Below are 17850 nucleotides of genomic sequence, written 5' to 3' on the forward strand. Positions count from 1 at the left end.
TCCTACCTTGCCTACCTACATGGAAGGGTGCTAGGCGACCTAAATGTTACCTACCATTCCAGAACAAAGTGGCAGGCAAGTCAATGTGTTTACTTTATCCAGTACGCTATCTGTATATGGTCAAATGTACCTAAGATGGTAGTTGTTGATGGGAACCGCCAGTACTCCATGCACGCGTGATTGACTGGGTGCGGTTTGTCCAACGATTGAGCCTGTCGATCCACGTTTTGAAACCGCCTGAGGGCTGGCTCTGGTCCCGCAACGGCTTCAAAGCCATTTGCCGTCGTCTGCAGTCCAAGTGAATGCAAAATCCTTGCACGATTCAGCGCCCAACTGGCAGCCCATCAACGACGTCAGCACCATAGTATTTCTTGTACCGTACCGGTGATTGTGCTTGGATATTTCAGCTCACAACGGACGATTCATAGGTGCATACCTAACCTACCGCCTAAGGTATGCATGTCTACAGCTGAGCTGCACATCACGAGTAAGGAAAATCAAGGCTGGGTGGAACACGAAATTGAACGATGGAGAGGTCCAAATCAATGTATCCCGTATTGACCACAAATTCTACGGTAAACCGAAATTTCATCTGCGCTCTAGCCTATATCGACCAGGTTAAGAGATCAACGCCCCGCTGATCGGGCAATACTTTCTTCTTTCTGTTGTGTCTCTCATTTTGGCAATCAAAATCCAGGTGGGGCCGTATTGTGGAGGTCCATGCGGGTCCGGCAAGGCAGCGTCTTTACCTAGGTAGGTACGTAGTAGGTTCCAAGTCTGTTTTCCACTGGCAAAGACTGGGCGGTGCAACGGAGATGCAGCCAAGAAGACCCTTGCACGGCCTTGTCTCGAACGGGCGAAACCCCTGAATGCCTGTGGATGGAGAAGCGACCCGACCATGCCAAACCGATGGGACCAACCACAGCGGATGCAACTGTTCAATTCTCTGTACCAGACCAACCCAAGCCACCCACACACGACAAGCCTCTGGCGCGTATGTGTGTGGTGTGTTGATCTGTCTGCGCCTCCGTGCTACCTGCCAGTCGAGAAAAAAAAAAAAATCTCCTCCTATCTAATAAGAATGCCATCTATTCTTTAGTTTATGTTATCTCCCGTTTCTTTTTCACAATCCTTTGTTTGTTCCCCCCTTTTCAACGTACCTCCGTAATAACAATCTGTAGAGGACCTACAGGCTACCGGTTAACGGGATCGACCTTTTTTTGCACGAACCCAACTGGAAACAACCCAGTTTAGATCAGACCAGACACAACAGGCCTTACATCAGATAATAATAGCTGTTCCAGTCAGCATAATCCTTGACATAAGGAGACGATATAATATAGACTTCATCGCAGCAACAGACCCCGGACATCAGAAGGTAAAGGCTTCCTTCCCTTCTTCACCTGCACCGAGTCTCGGACATCGACAAGGCCAGCACAACCACGCTAGAATAGCATTTCCTCAATGGGTCACGGTTACACCCCTTTAACTGGCCACTCTTCAACCATGAGTGTGAGTGTTTTGCCCCTGTCTCCTGTTGGACCCCCCAGATGCGTTTCACCGATGGGGACCCCCGGTGGGTCGTTCTTTTTCGACAGGGAAGGTCGAAAATCTCCTTTGGGCTTCGAAACTGGTCGTCCCAAAGGCGCCACTCTCCTTTCTCTATTTCCAAGCTTTCAACCCGTCAAACCCAATTTCTTCATTCCCAAAAAGCCTATCACCAAACCTGCAGACTCACTTTTGTTCTGATATACTTGACATCAACCCGCCGGCCGGACTAATACTAACAATATGAGCCAGTACGGGTTAGTTGAAACCTTCTTCCTTTCCAAACTTCGACCTTTCATCGACGCGCTACGAGCGGGCCACGACTCGCCATCACCGAAAGGCGGACAATGAACCACCTGCGAGTCGAAAAAAAAAACACAAAAACGATAGCGAACCAACGAGCCCGGGAACTGACAGAGGAATCTCACATGCTACAGATACGGCGGAAGGCAAAACCCCTTCGACGATAGGGGCGACGGCGGTGCAGGTGACTACGGAGGACCACAGCCACCACGACCTCCCCCAGGGCAGTTTGGCGGCGGGCCTCGACCAGGCGGCAACCGGGGACCGGCTATGGGACGGGACGATTATTCATGTACGTAAATGAATGGAATTGTTTTGCTGGGCCATACTCAAAAACAAACGAGGGAATCACAGAAAAAGAAAAGGGGCTACGAAAAGGAAACAAGCGCAAATGCTCTAACATCAAACTCTTGTCAAATTACAGCAAGCCAAAACGTCGAGATGGCATCTCTCACACAAAACGGAGCTGGTTTCAGCGGCCAGGGCGCTTCCGGCAACAGCGATCCCAACTTTATTCTCAACGAGTGTCGGTCCATCGACGACGGAGTCGGCCAGATCGAGGGCAACCTCAACCAGCTGCGCATGCTCCAGGACAGGTCCCTCAACGAGGCCGATTCGACAGGCTCCCAGACGCAGAGGCAGCTCGACTCGCTCTCTTCCGAGACCATGGCCATGTACCGCGCGCTGACCGACCGAGTGCGCAAGGTCAAGTCGAGCCCCGAGGCCTCGCAGGCGCGCAACACGGCGCAGGTCAACCGCGTCGATCGTCGCCTCAAGGCCGCTATCAACCAGTACCAGCAGATCGAGTCGGGCTTCCGGCAAAAGTCCCGCGACCAGCTGGAGCGTCAGTACCGCTACGTCCGACCCGACGCCGACGACCGCGAGGTCCGCGACGCCGTCGAGGACGCGGCCAACGGTGGTGGGCAGATATTCCAGCAGGCCCTGATGCAGAGCGACCGCAGGGGCCAGGCCCGCGCCGTTCTCAATGCCGTCCAGGACCGCCACGAGCAGATGAAGAAGATTGAGCAGCAGATGATTGAGCTCGCACAGCTGTTCCAGGACATGGACACTCTCATCGTTCAGCAAGACGTGCAGGTTGCCCAGATTGAGCAGAAGGGCGAGGAGATCGTTGAGAACCTGGACAAAGGCAACGAGGAGATTGTGGTCGCCGTCGAGACGGCCAAGAAGACGAGGAAGAAGAAGTGGATCTGCCTGGGTATTTGCAGTAAGTTTAACCCTCTAGCTGGACGCTCTGAGATATCTTGCCAGTCTGTGCATTCGTTGAGTTATTTTAACTGACTTGTCTCTAGTTACTATTGTGGTTGTCATTGCGGCCATCGTTGCAATCTACTTTTTGGTTATCAGTCCGCCTCGAGCCAACAACAACAACGCCCCAGCACCCGCGGCAACTGCCACTCCCGCAGCCAACACAAACCCGAAACGAAGTCTAGGGAACGGCCTACCCGAATTAGAGCACGTTGACTTCGACGGCGAGCGACCGGTATTTAACATTTACGCCCAGTCCAAGATCGTGCTCACAGAAGATGAGTTCAACTCCAAAACCGAGGAGGAGACATCGCCCCTGGCTCACTTTGCCGGCAAATCGTCTGTCATGAAGAAGCGCTACGTGGTCACCGAGGATGTCGGCCCCAGCCCAGACCCCACCGGCCCGCTAGGCCAGGGAATCCCCAGCATGCACAGCGAAGGCGGCGAGTTTGAGAAGACCAGTCGAGCATCCGGGGGCTTGCGCAAGAATAAGAGGCTCGCACTATCAGGAGGGAAAGCATTTGATGTTGACAGCGCTACGCTTGTGGTGAGGGCCACAAAGACCGAGTAAATTTCGGGAGGAAAAAAAAAACGCAGTCTTGTCAATTTCTTTGCTTTTATTTCTGGCGACTGCATTTTTTGGCTGTTCACGGTGACACATATTTTGGTGTTTTTCGAGGGTTGGGGTGTCTGATTTCCACCTTTCTTTTTCTTTTTATTTTGTCTTACTCAACATCACCAAAAGAGGGAAAACGCCTTGTGGCTTGATGCCGGAGGATCGTAGTCTGTTGTTCCTTTTCTTTTGTTTGTTTCTTCTTGACCCCTCTGTATATCTGGAGTCTTTTGTTTCTTGGAAGCATTATAGGCGTTTAATCAAGACTTGATATCCTTTTGTCACTATTTGCCTGTTGTGGGCTGTTGGGTAATGTGGAGTATTAATTGGGCTAGATCTTGTTGCATCGTATGTCTTCGATATGTTACTAGATAACTTGCCAGTGACAAACTTTATCTATCACTATACTCTATGATGGCCCAGATCGCTACATCTCATAGGTTCCGGCGGTATGCCCAAGCTCTGGATTGTACTCTGCCCGTGCACATCTAGCCGATGAGGCCCGGTTTCCTCTCCAGCTCCGACACGAATTTCCCAAGCTATGGATCATAATCACAAATTTTAATTTATCAAAAACTTTGCCATATTCATATCCAGAATGCGGATAGAGTTCTCGTGGAGCCGTTCGTCTCGGGGAGAATTACTGAAGCGATGCGCGTCACACACGAGAAGGCTGTGTTCAATGCAAGCCCTGCGGCGGGATCTGCCGCGACAACGACACGGCCCCCAGCCCATGTCACCGTGGCGTCCTCTCTCTCTCTCTCTCCTGCCGCGGGAGGATTTCTTTTGCCATGCATGACGAGACAAAATCTATCCGTACGGGCCGTCTGGTTTCCCCGCACGTTCGCTAAACGGATTTGGTAGTTTAAAAATTCCAAGTCTGTCACAGAGTGGCTTTCTGATCAGAAGACACAGCCTCAGCAGCAGCCGCGCCGGGGGAGGCAGTGTCATCCCCGACGGCAGTATGCGCAGCCCGCTGCTCCTCTGAAGATAGCCCAGGTATGCTGGCGTCCACCACGCGGCGCAGCGTGCTCATACGACGGTCAAAGTCTTCAGCCAGCGCCACGAACTCTTCCTCTCCGTTGGGTCCGGGCCCGTGCTGTTGTTTTTGCCGTCTACGTTCGCTGTGGCGCGACCCTCCGCTGCTGGACCCGGACAACGTCAGGGTGCTGTCGGCCGCCGTTGCCGGGTCGACCCCAACCCCTTCGATCCTCAGCATCAGTCCGTTGTCACCAGCGTCTCCGCCGGCGTCGTCGTCCTTGTCATCGCTGGCCTCAGTGCTATCCCTGGCCTTGCCCTTGCCGCCCGAGACGCCGGCGTCTTTGCCGCCTACCCTCGAGACCTGCACGCTCGTTACGGCCCACTCGGGGCTGAGGGAGACGGCGCTCGCCACTGAGAAGGAACCAGGCCGACCGTCGGAGCTCGGTACCAGGTCGACGACGATGGCGCGGTCCCGAGTTAACCCCGGCGTTGCCACCGCGCCGCCGGAGGACGTGGGTGGGTGTGAGTGGTCTGCGGCCGCGTCATCGAGGGCCGCGGTCAGCTCTTCGGGGTCATCATCAGAGAATATGTAGTGGACGTGGGGGTGGTGTGTTGTAGGCCGGCCTGTAGCGTCGTCGACGAGTGCAAAGACCGGGGTGAAGACGGGCGGCGGCGGCGGCGGCGTCGGTTGATGATGTTGTACTTGTTGCTGCAGGATGAGGGACTCTTGTGATGGCTGTTGTAGCTCACTGGGCCTTGTTTGTCTCTGTTGAGTGCTGATGGAACCCTGGTCCAGAGTTGAGGCATGTTGGTCTTGCGAATTGGATGAGAGGCGACGCCTGTCGGGATGATGAGGCGACCGGAGCGGAGGCGTGCTCTGACGCAAAGATCCTACGGGACTTTTGGTATTTGATGCGGCTTCTGATGAGAAGCGACGCGAGGGCTCGGTCATGACGGTCGGCAGGAAGGTATGTGACAAGGCAGTGACGTTGCGACTTTGGTACGGCGTCGGTGGTTGTGGCAAGGCTTGAGTGGGGAGGCTTGAGCAAGAGAAGCTCCGACAGGTTGGTGCATATTGTTTGTGTCACAAGAAGAGAAGAAATCAGAGAGCAAAAAGAAAAAAAGAAAAGAAAGTGGATTATCTAATAAGTCACTCTTTACAGCTTATCAAAGTTTCGCACTGCGACTGATAGAAATGTCACCATGATTCCGGCCGGCTCAAAGGCAAGACATCGATGTTCTGACGAAGAAGAGATGTATTAAGGTGGTTTTCAAAAGATTGACTGGAAGACGGAGAAGAGATCGTCATTCCGCCTGTGCTGTTGAGGTTTAATGGATTCCCGGACCCGCCATATCCCTGTAAGCCCACTCGGTCAGTCTATTCCAGTTTTATTCTAGGGCGCGGGGCGGAGAGAGCTGCGGGCAGAAGGACAAACAAATACTACTTTGTACAATGACTTGAGTGACTACCTGACTGACTGACACACTGGGTCTAGTTCTAGTCAAATCAGGTTTGGGGGTATCATAAAAAAGGTCTGCCTGAGAAATTAAAGTAATACAAATGGATTGGTCTAATACGAGCTGTCATTCCATCTTGTTTGTCCTGAACCAGGGGAAAGTCACAGCAAAACCATGGCTCCCCGTAACCAATTTGATGTCGGTCTCTTCCAACTGCTATTGCTGTGTTGGCGGGGCCATTGAAGACCGAGAGCCTGGAGGATGTTGCCCGGGCTGTTCGTTCCACTCAAACTCTACCGGGGGCAGATGTCGATGGTTAGTTAGTATTCTTTCTCTCTTCCTTTTCAACGTCACGCTCATATGCATAAAGCCAAATCTGGGCGGCACACTTACTTTGTCGACACATCGGGCATTGTCCCTTGGCTGAATCTTGCTTGATCCATTCGAGGATGCAGTGCTTCAAGGCATGTTAGACTACAGGATTAATGTAGCCATTGAGTATGCGATAGATACATACCATGTGAAAATTATGGCCGCATTTGCCAGACACTTGAAAGGAAAGGTGGGGCGGCATTGGTTAGCTCTTGTAGTGAAGAGTAAAAAGCCCTCCCTGCAAAACCCTCGGACTGGGCGGAAAGGCAAAAGTGAGTGACTCACAGAGGCTACAATCATCACCAGGGTATTTGCACGTCGGACAGGTGCCGTCAAAGTGAACCTGGCAAATTCCGCAGACGTCGTCTTCCGGAATATCCCATCTCCATGTGGCCACCGCGTTCCACTCCTTGATTTTGACTTTCATGGCTTCTTCCAGGAACACAGGCGGGGTGTTGAAGGAATGGCGAGATAGGGTATGTTTTTGACTTGTGCTTTGAGTATTGATTTGTTTCACAAAGACGCCTGACTTTCTGTCGTGACTGTGGATATGTTTTCTGTTCGTCTAATCTTGTTGTTTTTTTGCTTTCATTTGCCTATTCAAATGTTTTATGCACTCACAGAACAGGCGCATTCATTCGGTGTGTTGACAGTGGAACAATATGAAGCTTGGGCCACTCAGGTTGTTGCTATCCTCCACTATCGGGCAGACATCAGTCGGGTCACTGGGCGCATTCGGCAGGTGCACAGCAGCTTCTCCTCACCTCCAAACAGTGCCGCAATAGCGCACCTCTTGTGCAATCATTCCCCGCATTCCGTCAGTGATATATCATTGCCTGCGTCTAGAGACAGTCCATCCGAATTACCCTTTGGAAGCCCGAGACATTCAGTCCAAGATCCAGTCACCTGTTGTAACCCTCCACATTTTATACTTGCTCGTCAATTGTAAATCTGTGCAGGTCATTACAAATCCAATTGTATTCTGCGACTCTTTGTCTTGCCTGGGTCAGGTAAACCTCCCAGTGTGTTTACCTAAATTTATTGCTTCTGGAGCTTCTCATTTGTGACAATCAATGCTGCCCAGCTACACTACACCCTTGGCCAACGACCCGCACGTTATCAAAGTGTGCCCCGAGCGTCGCATTCCGTCCAGTCGCTGTTTTTTTTCTTCAACAGTCAGTCAGTCGGGTGCAGCTTCTCCGCACCGGGCAAAAATCGAATCGAACCGTCTTATCTTTGGCGCTTCTACACCTTCTGCCTTTCGATGACATCTTTTTGATAACATCAATCCTCTCGCTACACCACAACAATCAATACCAACTGCCTAGAGAGCACCGTGTCGACCCGAGCAAAGCCGCCAGCTTCATCTGCAGCTTGGCCTGCAGCTCAATTGATTTAAATTGTTTGTCGGGGACTCGCATCTCACCCATCTAATGTCTCCCGCTACTCTGATCACCTTCACAATGCCGACCACATCGTGGGCTCCCCGCGCGGCCGCCAAAGTTCGGTCTACCCCCATCTTTTGCCCAACGACAGCTAGCCGAACCTTCGCAACCTCAATGCCCCGCCGTACTTTCTCCTCGTATCTCGTGACTCCCAAGGAGGTCCACGAGGCTATGCAAAAGAGCCCGCCATCTTCTATCAGCACCCACCCGAGAGTCATCTGCCTCAACGCAGCATGGTTCCTCCCCAACGACCCGGAAGGCCGAACGGGCATCGAGTCCTACCGGAAGACACGGATCCCCAAGTCGCGCTTCTTTGACCTAGACAAGGTCATCGATCGCCACAGCCCTTATCCGCACATGCTCCCCGAACCCAAGAGCTTCGCCTCTGCCATGAGCGAGCTCGGGGTGCGCAGAGAAGATACTGTCGTGGTTTATGACACCAAGGAGCTTGGAATTTTCTCAGCCCCTCGAGTGGCATGGACTCTCCGGGTTTTCGGCCACCCCAAGGTCCACATCCTCAACAACTTCCGCGCGTGGTGCGACGAGGAGCTACCCATCGAGAGTGGAAACCTGTATAACGTCGAGTGCTGCACGTACCCCATCCCAGAGATCTCTGCGGATAAGGTTGCCGACTTTGAGGAGGTTCGCGATGTTGCGATGGACCACAACAAGGAGGGGGCCGAGGGAGTCCAAATCCTTGATGCGAGGTCGGCAGGCCGCTTCGACGGCTCTGCTGCCGAGCCTAGGCCGGGATTGTCCTCGGGCCACATGCCGGGCGCCATAAATGTACCGATCGACACGCTCCTTGATCCCAAGACCAAGGCTTTCCTTCCAGCAGATCAGCTCAGGAAGGTCTTTGAAAGCAAGGGAGTCGACCCATTCAAGCCGATCGTCTCGACCTGTGGCACCGGAGTGACGGCTTGCATCATAGATACGGCGCTCGAAGTAGCCCAGTTTGGTAACCCCGAGAAGCGCAAAGTTTACGATGGCAGCTGGACGTAAGTGCCCCTGAATATCACTCTGGACGTGACCACTCGTGTATTGGCGATACTTGTCTTACTAACAAACGACGTTCTGCAGCGAGTGGGCCCAACGTGTCAAGCCATCGGATTCTTTGATCCGCAAATCCGGAGAATGAAATCTCGAATAGCTGCATCTCTAATTTGAATGCCTCACTAACTGCAACTGAAGACATCATAAAAAGATACCCTCCCCCTCATGTGTCATGTCACTGTTCCTTTGAGCAAACATACCGACCAGGCCAAACCCGTCCTCGTCACGTACTCACACCTCTCAGCTCTTGACTGGCCAATATCCAGATCTCCCAACCTGTTTTCGGTGATCTGTGCCGACACCTTACTGTTTTTCTCTCTCCTCCAAGATTTCGGATTGCGTTCCCATGGTTCCCACATTTCCCATTGACGATTAGCGGCGCAGATGAAAGGGTTTAATGCTTTTGTATTTGGATTTACTTTGGCCTTTGGCGTTGGGTCCGTATATACTTAATTACCATTCATCATTCAGTCACGAAAAGAACTTCGGGACATCATCTACCTGCACATACCTAAACCAAAAATTGTTAGACGGTTGCCTTATCTAAAGGTCGAGTGGACTAACTATACTATTTAGGAAAAGTACCAGCTAAACACTCCAGGAGCTGGATTAGCTCAAAACTGAGACTATCAAGCAATTCGACGGCAATCGGCATCTGGCGCGCGATACCTTGGACGAAATTCTCTCGACGGGGTTCATTGCGGCGAAACATGCAGTCCGACCCTGTCCAATAGTCGTATTGCTTACATATAGGAACGGTCACCTTCCAAGATGAGAAATTGCTGGGGGATGGTTGGCTTGGCTAAGATACCTCGACCAGGGTTCATTTGGTAGCAATAAAAGACTGCCGACTCCTCGTCAATAAGGTTGGCGTTTGACTCGATTATCTATCGCCCTCCCAGGCCAGCGCATCGCTTCCATATTAGCCAGATCTGGCCCGAAGACATATGTTGTACAATACTGGTCAAACTCATACTAAATTCAGGACATATCGCAGCCACAATGCGCGTGACTATCAGCACCTTCTGGATCATTTGCAGCTCCTTGCTACATCTCAGTAACGGAGCTGCCGTCCGAAGGGCTCAAGGCACATGGGACGAGCTCACGTCGACGCCAATCCTACCACGCCAGGAAAACACCGCAGTTGGGATTAATTCAACCTCACTCGCCGTTCTGGGTGGCATCGTAACCAATGGCACACAAGTGCGCAGCTCGGCTCTGGCCTCTATCTACCATGTGCCAACCAACCAGTGGCAGCAGATTGCGGATTTGCCCATCCCACTGAACCACCCGAATGCGGCCGTCATTAATGGCAAGATTTACCTGCTAGGCGGCCTGGCCGATATCGATGGAATCTGGAAAGGCGTACCCAACGCTTGGGTTTGGGATCCAGAGACGGATACCTGGAACGACCTTGAGCCGTTCCCAACCGACACTGAGCGTGGTAGTGCGGCGGTTGCCGTAGTGGGCGACACGGTCTACCTCGCTGGTGGACAACGTTCCCTCGCGCTGGTTCCTGGCGGACTGCACGATACGGTGGACACGGTGTCAGCATTTGACACCCTGTCGGGAAAATGGAAACTACTCCCAAACTTGGCGCTACCTGAGCCACGAGACCATGCCGGTGCCGCCGTGGTGGGGACGAAGTTATTTGTCACAGGAGGTCGGCACCTACGTGAGGGCCTGATCGTGAGCGGCAAGGTCTACTCAGTTGATTTTGCTGCCGAGGAACCTCGATGGACGCTAGAGGATGAGCAAATGCCCACCGCGAGGGGTGGACACATGGCTGCTGCGATTGGAGACCAAGTGTACACATTTGGCGGCGAGGGCTCGGGCAAATCGGACTCAGGCGTCTTTGACGAAGTTGAGGTTCTTGATACCACCACGGGCATTTGGAGTCGGAGGGAGCCAATGAGGCTGCCCCGGCACGGGACATATGCTGTTGCCATCGGCGGGGCCATTTACATACCTGGCGGTGGCTTGCAGCAGGGCGCTGGGGCGGCGACGGATGGTTTTGATGTTTTTAGACCTTGATGGGCCGGCAGGAGAAGCATGGCGGTCACGAAGGCTGTTGCACACAAAGTATGTTTGTCGTCACAGCCCTAGCTTGTGCGCTCACATTTCATGTGGGCATTGTGTCGAAAGCTTGCGACAGTCACATTCTTAGGGATGCATATACAAAGTCAATATCAAGACTTGCATGATCGTGGAGGGAAGGAGTAATGAAATTAGGGCACACCATCAATCGACCATCTATAAAACCCCATTGCTTTCAGACATCAACATCATCAACATCATCAACATCATCAACATCATCAACATCATCAACATCATCAAAATTCCAAAGACCTTTTATCCAGCAAGCTGCCAATACACCATGTCGGCATACGGAACCCTCGGCACATATGAAGACGACATCGAGCTCGAACAAATGGCCCCCGACGAAAGGGAACGTGTCGTCTTAAGGATGCCACTCGAGCAGCACGAGTTCTCAATTCCGGCAATCATCGTGATGTTTATCGCCACGTTTGCCGTCATCTTCTGGACAATCTGGTTCGTCGCATCGCCCCCGACTAAACATCACCACGCAGGAGGCGGCTCGGACGGTGACTCGGGCTGGTTTTGAGGATGGTCTTTGTCTTGACCTGTTCTTCTGCGGACCGGCCGTGGAAGGAAACCAGGACTGGCCAGCGTTGTAGCCTGTGTTGGTTTTCTGTGCGAGACTGGGACCTGGCGGTCACGAGTTCTTCCCCGTCCAGCACGACAACGACCTCAGGAATCAGTGGCGTGTCGAGACCCATGCGTTATGTGAATTACATTGGATTTGCGCAAAGACAGTCCCGCTTGCCTAAATGGCTGCCTAGCTGGCGCGTGGAGGCCTATCCCGTAATAAAACTAGGTGCGAAGGATGGGGAAAAGTCAAGCAAGGCTGTACGTGCTTCAGGGCCTAGGGAGTCGGAGAATTAAACTTGCCCTCACCGGCTAATAGAGGACCCATCAGTACCTATAAATCATTTACAAGTGGCCATAATGTGAAAGCTGAATGGGGCTTTGGTGTTGAGGCAACCCAACCAGCCTGAATTAGGCCCAGACTCAGACATGGTAAAACTTGTAATTGATTGGCAAACTCCAAGGTACTGTACTGTAGCTTGGAGTGAGCTTTTTAGCCGTAGGAGTCACAAAGCATCCGATTTGGGGGCGCAGCACAAAATTGGGACCAAGGGACTTTATGACCAAAAGTACGTCAGACCGCTAGTACAGGCAATCACAGTAAAAGACAAGGTGCCAAAACAGAGCCGAGCACTGCATGCACAACCAACAGGCAACTTGACGCCTGTCTGTAGATTGCCCTCAATCATAATTGCAAGGAGCTGATCACGTCCCGAATACTCTCACCATTAATGGCTGATGCCCAGTGCGTCGAGGCCTCCACAAACTTATTCGTAAGGTAGGTGTGTAATCCTAGGTGGTTCCCGTCTCGCCGAATGGACTCATCAGCAGATAGTAAACGCGCCAGACCTGTTCAGGTAGGATACCTAACCTATCCCACTGGCAAAACAAGGGTTATTTGACCCTCTTTTTTCAGCTAATGCATAGCCCGCTGACTGCAGCCGGTCTGATCCGCTTGACGCTTCCAGGCTGCGGGGGCTTGGCGCCTGGGTTTGGGGTGCGCTATGCTGCTCCATCGTCTTCTGATTTGATAGTGCGTACGAGGCATTCGTGTTTGGGAAAAGGAGTCCACCGCTCCGCACATTTAAACGGCTCTAGTCTCACCAGAGATTGACAAATGAGCATTCTTTCAGACCACGCACTCTTTCATGCTCTCTCTCGCATTCAAAAGGGACCGGATTTCTTTTAGACAAGAACCCACCATCATACCATTATTTTCACATATACAGCCTCAGTCGACGCAACAAGAGAAACATCACCATGTCGGATAAGCTGGCTGCAGACGAAGAGACTTCTTCGGTGGTCATAGTGACCCCCGTCGAGGGCTCCGAGAAGGGCGATGCCGCAGATTCCCAGTCCAAATCTCCCGAACAGGAGGATGGTGAAAAGAAGAGCGAAGAGTCGGAAGAGAAGGTCATCGTCGGCATGGTGTGCGGAACCAAGGATCTCTACCAGAAATGGGACCAGAACCAACCCAACAAGTTCACATGGACCGAGAAGTACCCAGAGGACCTAGAGGAGGCGGCCGAGAACGCAGAGACGATGAAGTTTGCCATTCTTGTGCGAAACAGTAGGTCATTCCGAGTACTGCCCAGCGATTTGAGTTGCAAAGCAGGTTCCTGACAGGCCGCCAACCCTACCTGAAGAGAAGAGCTACGACTCTCGAAAGAAGCTCGAGATCGACAGCATCGTCATCCAAAGTCCTCTCATCAAAAAGGTGCTTCACGATGTTCTAGAGGACTACCCAGGCGTAACCACAACCATGCAGAGGCTCGCCTTCTCAGCACCCTTCCGCCCCTTTGTGCACCGCTGGGCAGAGCTGACCAGCGCGCTCACCAACGACGAGTATGACGAGGCGACACGCGCTCACGTCAAGCTCCTGCACGACATCCTCTCGGTGGAGCTGGACGATGTCATTGAGGCCATGAAGGACTATCGGGCCAACAAGGTCGTGACCTACGAGCACGTCTGGACCATCTTCCAGCCGGGCTGCATCGTCCTGGCCAGCCGCTACGGCCACCCCATCGCGATGCGGCTGGAGCAGGGACAGTACGTCCAACACTGCCGCCTCGGCCCCGTGTTTCAGCTCACCTGCGACAGAGTCGACTGGGACGGCTCCAAGTTCGGCTACGACGAGGCACAGCAGCTCATCACGCCGTTCCTGGGCACCATGCCCATCGAGGACCTCGCGTGCTGCCCGCTCCAGTACAGCGCGGACCCTGAGGGCATGAAGGAGATGCTTGTGGCCCGCGGCCGCCTCTTCGAGTCCCTGGCCGGCTACCATTACAAGATGTACGTGGGCCAGGCCATCGAGCAGAAGAAGTGGGGCCCGTCAAAGATCTCGGTGGAATCGAGGATTGTTATCGACGCTTTTGCCCACGGCAAGTGGAACCCCAACCACCAGAGCTCGCTCAAGTCGCTTAACAAGGTCCAGGCGGCCCGCGCGGCGCAGCTCGACGCAGAGGACGGTGGCGACTACAACGTCGAGGAGAATTACAGCTACGACGACTACGGCGAGCGCCGCGAGGAGGAGCTTATCGAGGACCTCAAGCCCGTCATCCCGCTGACCGAGGAGCAACTGCTGCTCTGCACGCCCATGCTCAAGGGCTGGGCCCTGAAGAGCAAGAAGTGGCTCGAGTTTTACGTCGACAGCGTGTCTGAGGTGTGCTTCAACGACCGTGCCTTTGACAGCCTCGTGCTGCCGCGGGGCCAAAAGTCGCTCATCTTGGCGTTTGCGCGCAGCCAGGCCCAAAACAAGGACAAGATCGACGACGTGATTGCCGGCAAGGGCAAGGGCATCATCATGCTGCTCTCTGGCGGGCCCGGTATCGGCAAGACGCTGACCGCCGAGGCGGTGGCGGAGGAGATGCAGGTGCCACTCTACGTCATGAGCGCCGACGACCTCGGGCAGACGTCTTGGGATGTTGAGATGAACCTGCTCCAGGTTCTCGAGATGGTGGCCAAGTGGAACGCGGTCCTGCTACTGGATGAGTGCGATATCGTGCTGGAACGACGTACGAGCACAGACCTAGACCGGAACCGCATCGTTGGCATTTTCCTCCGCACCTTGGAATACTACGAAGGTATCCTCTTCCTGACCACTAACCGGGTCGACTGCATGGATGAGGCCTTCCAATCACGTATCCACCTCAGCCTCGAGTACCCGCCGCTCAACTTTGACGCGAGGCGAACCGTCTGGACCGGGTTTCTGGAGAGGCAAGATGCCGATGAGAGATCTGAGAGCAAGCACACCGTCACCTCGGATGACATCGAGAGGCTGGCCAGGTTGGAGCTCAACGGCAGGCAGATCAGAAATGTGCTCAAGACGAGTAACCTACTGGCGTTTCACCAAGGCGAGAAGCTGGGCTTTGATCATCTTAAGACTGTTTTGGAGGTTGAGGGCCGTAAGCTTGACGTATGAGAGTGTATGGCAAGCGTGTAGACAATATAATAAGAAATTCCTTGCATTGACCCAAAATGATTCTGCTGTGCGGGAGAAGTGAGGCTGTCGGTGAGAAAAGGGGGAGTCAGGGGCCTCAAGAGACGGCGGAAGCAACCGTCTCATCCCCTACTTACAAAGTCTGACAAACATCACCCTGACGATAAAAACAACAATAACAACCGCAAAAGTCCCCATTAAGAGCTAGAAAAGCACCAAAGAGAGATTTCAGTTGCCAAAGCCAAAGTTTCTCTAGTTCTATGTATATTAATATAACCAACGCCATGCTCCGTGTCTATCATTTAAACCATGCTATACAAGAGGAAAACAGAATGCTGCGACAAAACTGTAGAAAAGAAGAGGAAAATGCCAAGAAAATATCATACCAAAGTTGAAGTTGCGCTTCTACTTCTCATCCACATTGGTGGTCTGAGTCGCAGCGGCCGCACTCTTCAGGCCAAGCCCGACCACATCAATATGAGTCCAAGCATCGATCGCCTTCAAGTCGGCAACTTTGCTATCCAGGATTGCCGGATCATCTTCCAGCCCACCCGCTGCTGCAGCCTTGGCGACGGTAGGCTCGTCCCCGTCAGCAAGATCAGCGGCACAGGTGGGCGCGACTGAATGCCCGTTCCGCCGGAGGGTCTGCAGCACGGCGCGCAGATTAAGTCGCACGACACGCTCGGGTGCGTGTCCATTAAAGACGCGCCTCACGAGCCAGGGAAAGAGGGCCGCAAAGTCTGACTGGCTCATGTGCGCGCTATCCTTGACGTAAAACCAGCTCGGCCTGGAGAATCCCGGCTCGTCGAATGCAGAGGCGGATACGGGAGGCACAGCCGTTGGGGACGGGGAGAGAATCATGGCCTTGGTGTGGAGGTGCTCGGTCCATTTGAAGAAAGCATCAGACTCCACGGCCAGCAGTGCATTGCCCCCTGGGGAGTTTGAGGCGTTGACGTCGTAGCAGGGTAGGGGTAGTTTGTACAGTGCCGTTTGGTCTGGGGAGATCATGGGCAGACACCACATATCCAGCAGAATGGCGACGGACTGGTTTGTTATTTGCTGGCGGATCTTGGCCGATTCTTTGACTGCGAATATCGGGTTGGCTATGCTCTTCACCTGGGGACGGTCTGCATAGTACGTCGACTTGACAACCTGTGTTATCGTTGCAGCGCCAAAGCTGTGGCCAGCCCAAATGACTTTGCCCGGCTCCTGGACATCTAATCTGTTTGTGAAGCGGGACAAAGCCTCTGCAGGCGTGCTGGTGTTCAGATTGGTCATGGACTCTGCTTTGCCCTCGTCGATCTTGACCAGCGCCTCGTACAATAAGCCAGTCTCCCAAGCTCTGACACGGAGCTGGGCGTCGCGAGCTTCCGATATCTCTCTTGATGGCGTGTGAGGCAAGTTTCTATACACAACCCCAGCAGACCGCGGCCTCTGAGCAAACAGTCCTCCCTGGTATTCCGAGAGAGCCACGGGGTCTCTGACAACTGTAGCAATGGCACTACCGTCACGGTACTCCGGGCATATCACCACGACGCCATGGCTGGCAAGTGAGCCGGCCAGTTGTGAGTAAGAGTTTCTGCTCCCTGCCAGACCGTGAGAAAAGATCATGGTAGGCCAGCGGCCATCCTTGGCTGCAGGACTGATCAGAGGTGCATTCTTGATGGCCGGGATTGTGACATAGTGGAGATATCTGGGAACAAAAGAAGCCAGACTCGAGAGAAGAGGGGATGCGCCCATAAAGAACCCATATCCCATCAGGTATTGCCGCTGGGGGTTGGGTAGCCATGTGATTTCCTTGCCTTTGGCTTCTGAGCTCGTAGGATAGAAGATGCGAAATAGGATAGTGTGGATATCCTGCGCACCATCTGGTACTGGGCATGGTGATGGAAGCTCTGAGATGGGTATCTCGACGTCCACCGTCCCGACCTTGTGTGGTCCCGAATATCCAGGAAAGCCCGGGATTGGGTTGAGACGACCCAGATAACTGGACATGCTGGATGGCAGCCTGAAATTTGTTGTCTTGCGTGCAGTCACTGTAAGTTGAAATGGTTACGAGCAACTAACTTCTCGAAATGGGTGACCTTTGAAAAGGGCGCCGGCGTGTTTTGTGACTTGTGCAGTAGGTTATGTAGTTGTTCTGCTCTCGGTGCCAAAAGATTTTCAGAGGAATAAATTGGGAGAAAATGAGACCAAAGTGACGAAGAAGCCGTAAAACAAACCAAGTGAAAAAAAGACAGAAAATCCACACAATGCAAGGTAATGAGTAAGAAACAAGAAAATCTATGATGCTCAAACGATGACTGCAGACTTGATATGAAACCGGGGTTGTACTGCACCTACGCCACTGAACAGAATGCCTGAATCAAATGCTCCTTATCTGGTTTAGGCTCTATATAATACAAATCTGGTGCTTTTCGGGGGGCGAAATTATGGGGTTCAAGTAGGCCGAGGCTGCTTGTTGTCTTGTCGAAAATCCCACAACAGGGCACCGACCACCCAACGGCCTCGGGTTTTCGTAATGAGCTGCAAAAGCCGCACTGCCCGAAATAGCGGTGCATTTTGCGATTCGCTTGCGCCGCTATTGCGAGACCCACTGAACCTAGCGTCACTGAAAATAGCGGCTTTAGCTCCGAGTGGGAGCCCATATCAGTTGTCTACAGTAGCCTTTTTTGTTGTTATCGCAAGGTCGACCGAGGCTG

At 53.0% G+C, this 17850-nt stretch overlaps 7 protein-coding genes across 7 annotated transcripts; 4 read left to right on the forward strand and 3 right to left on the reverse strand.

The window, feature by feature from the left end:
- Positions 1–887: 887 nt before the first annotated feature.
- On the forward strand, positions 888–4145 carry MGG_04090 (SNARE protein). The gene is made up of 4 exons (XM_003719700.1): positions 888–1805; positions 1986–2143; positions 2276–3076; positions 3162–4145. The coding sequence occupies exons 1-4, from the start codon at positions 1792–1794 to the stop codon at positions 3686–3688; spliced, it is 1500 nt and encodes a 499-aa protein (XP_003719748.1). The 5' UTR covers positions 888–1791; the 3' UTR covers positions 3689–4145.
- MGG_04089 (uncharacterized protein) lies at positions 3992–6051 on the reverse strand. Its single transcript, XM_003719701.1, has one exon. The coding sequence runs from the start codon at positions 5661–5663 to the stop codon at positions 4614–4616; it is 1050 nt and encodes a 349-aa protein (XP_003719749.1). The 5' UTR covers positions 5664–6051; the 3' UTR covers positions 3992–4613.
- Positions 6052–6092: 41 nt separating this feature from the next.
- MGG_04088 (anaphase-promoting complex subunit 11) lies at positions 6093–7192 on the reverse strand. The gene is made up of 4 exons (XM_003719702.1): positions 6827–7192; positions 6687–6718; positions 6563–6626; positions 6093–6462 (listed from the first exon to the last, which is right to left on the reverse strand). The coding sequence occupies exons 1-4, from the start codon at positions 6966–6968 to the stop codon at positions 6386–6388; spliced, it is 315 nt and encodes a 104-aa protein (XP_003719750.1). The 5' UTR covers positions 6969–7192; the 3' UTR covers positions 6093–6385.
- A 206-nt stretch (positions 7193–7398) lies between these two features.
- On the forward strand, positions 7399–9577 carry MGG_04087 (thiosulfate sulfurtransferase). Its single transcript, XM_003719703.1, has 2 exons — positions 7399–8984; positions 9067–9577. Exons 1-2 carry the CDS (start codon positions 7975–7977, stop codon positions 9122–9124), a joined length of 1068 nt encoding a protein of 355 aa, XP_003719751.1. The 5' UTR covers positions 7399–7974; the 3' UTR covers positions 9125–9577.
- A 464-nt stretch (positions 9578–10041) lies between these two features.
- Positions 10042–11073, forward strand: MGG_14917 (uncharacterized protein; the record flags this gene model as incomplete). The annotated part of the gene is made up of 1 exon (XM_003719704.1): positions 10042–11073. One exon carries the CDS (start codon positions 10042–10044, stop codon positions 11071–11073), a length of 1032 nt encoding a protein of 343 aa, XP_003719752.1.
- Positions 11074–12808: 1735 nt separating this feature from the next.
- On the forward strand, positions 12809–15258 carry MGG_04085 (uncharacterized protein). The gene is made up of 2 exons (XM_003719705.1): positions 12809–13279; positions 13356–15258. Exons 1-2 carry the CDS (start codon positions 12970–12972, stop codon positions 15128–15130), a joined length of 2085 nt encoding a protein of 694 aa, XP_003719753.1. The 5' UTR covers positions 12809–12969; the 3' UTR covers positions 15131–15258.
- MGG_04084 (platelet-activating factor acetylhydrolase) lies at positions 15054–17661 on the reverse strand. The gene has a single exon (XM_003719706.1). It carries the CDS (start codon positions 17141–17143, stop codon positions 15554–15556), a length of 1590 nt encoding a protein of 529 aa, XP_003719754.1. The 5' UTR covers positions 17144–17661; the 3' UTR covers positions 15054–15553.
- Positions 17662–17850: the final 189 nt, after the last annotated feature.

This window comes from Pyricularia oryzae, chromosome 6 (genome assembly GCF_000002495.2).
Source record: "Pyricularia oryzae 70-15 chromosome 6, whole genome shotgun sequence".
NCBI classification, from domain to species: domain Eukaryota; kingdom Fungi; phylum Ascomycota; class Sordariomycetes; order Magnaporthales; family Pyriculariaceae; genus Pyricularia; species Pyricularia oryzae.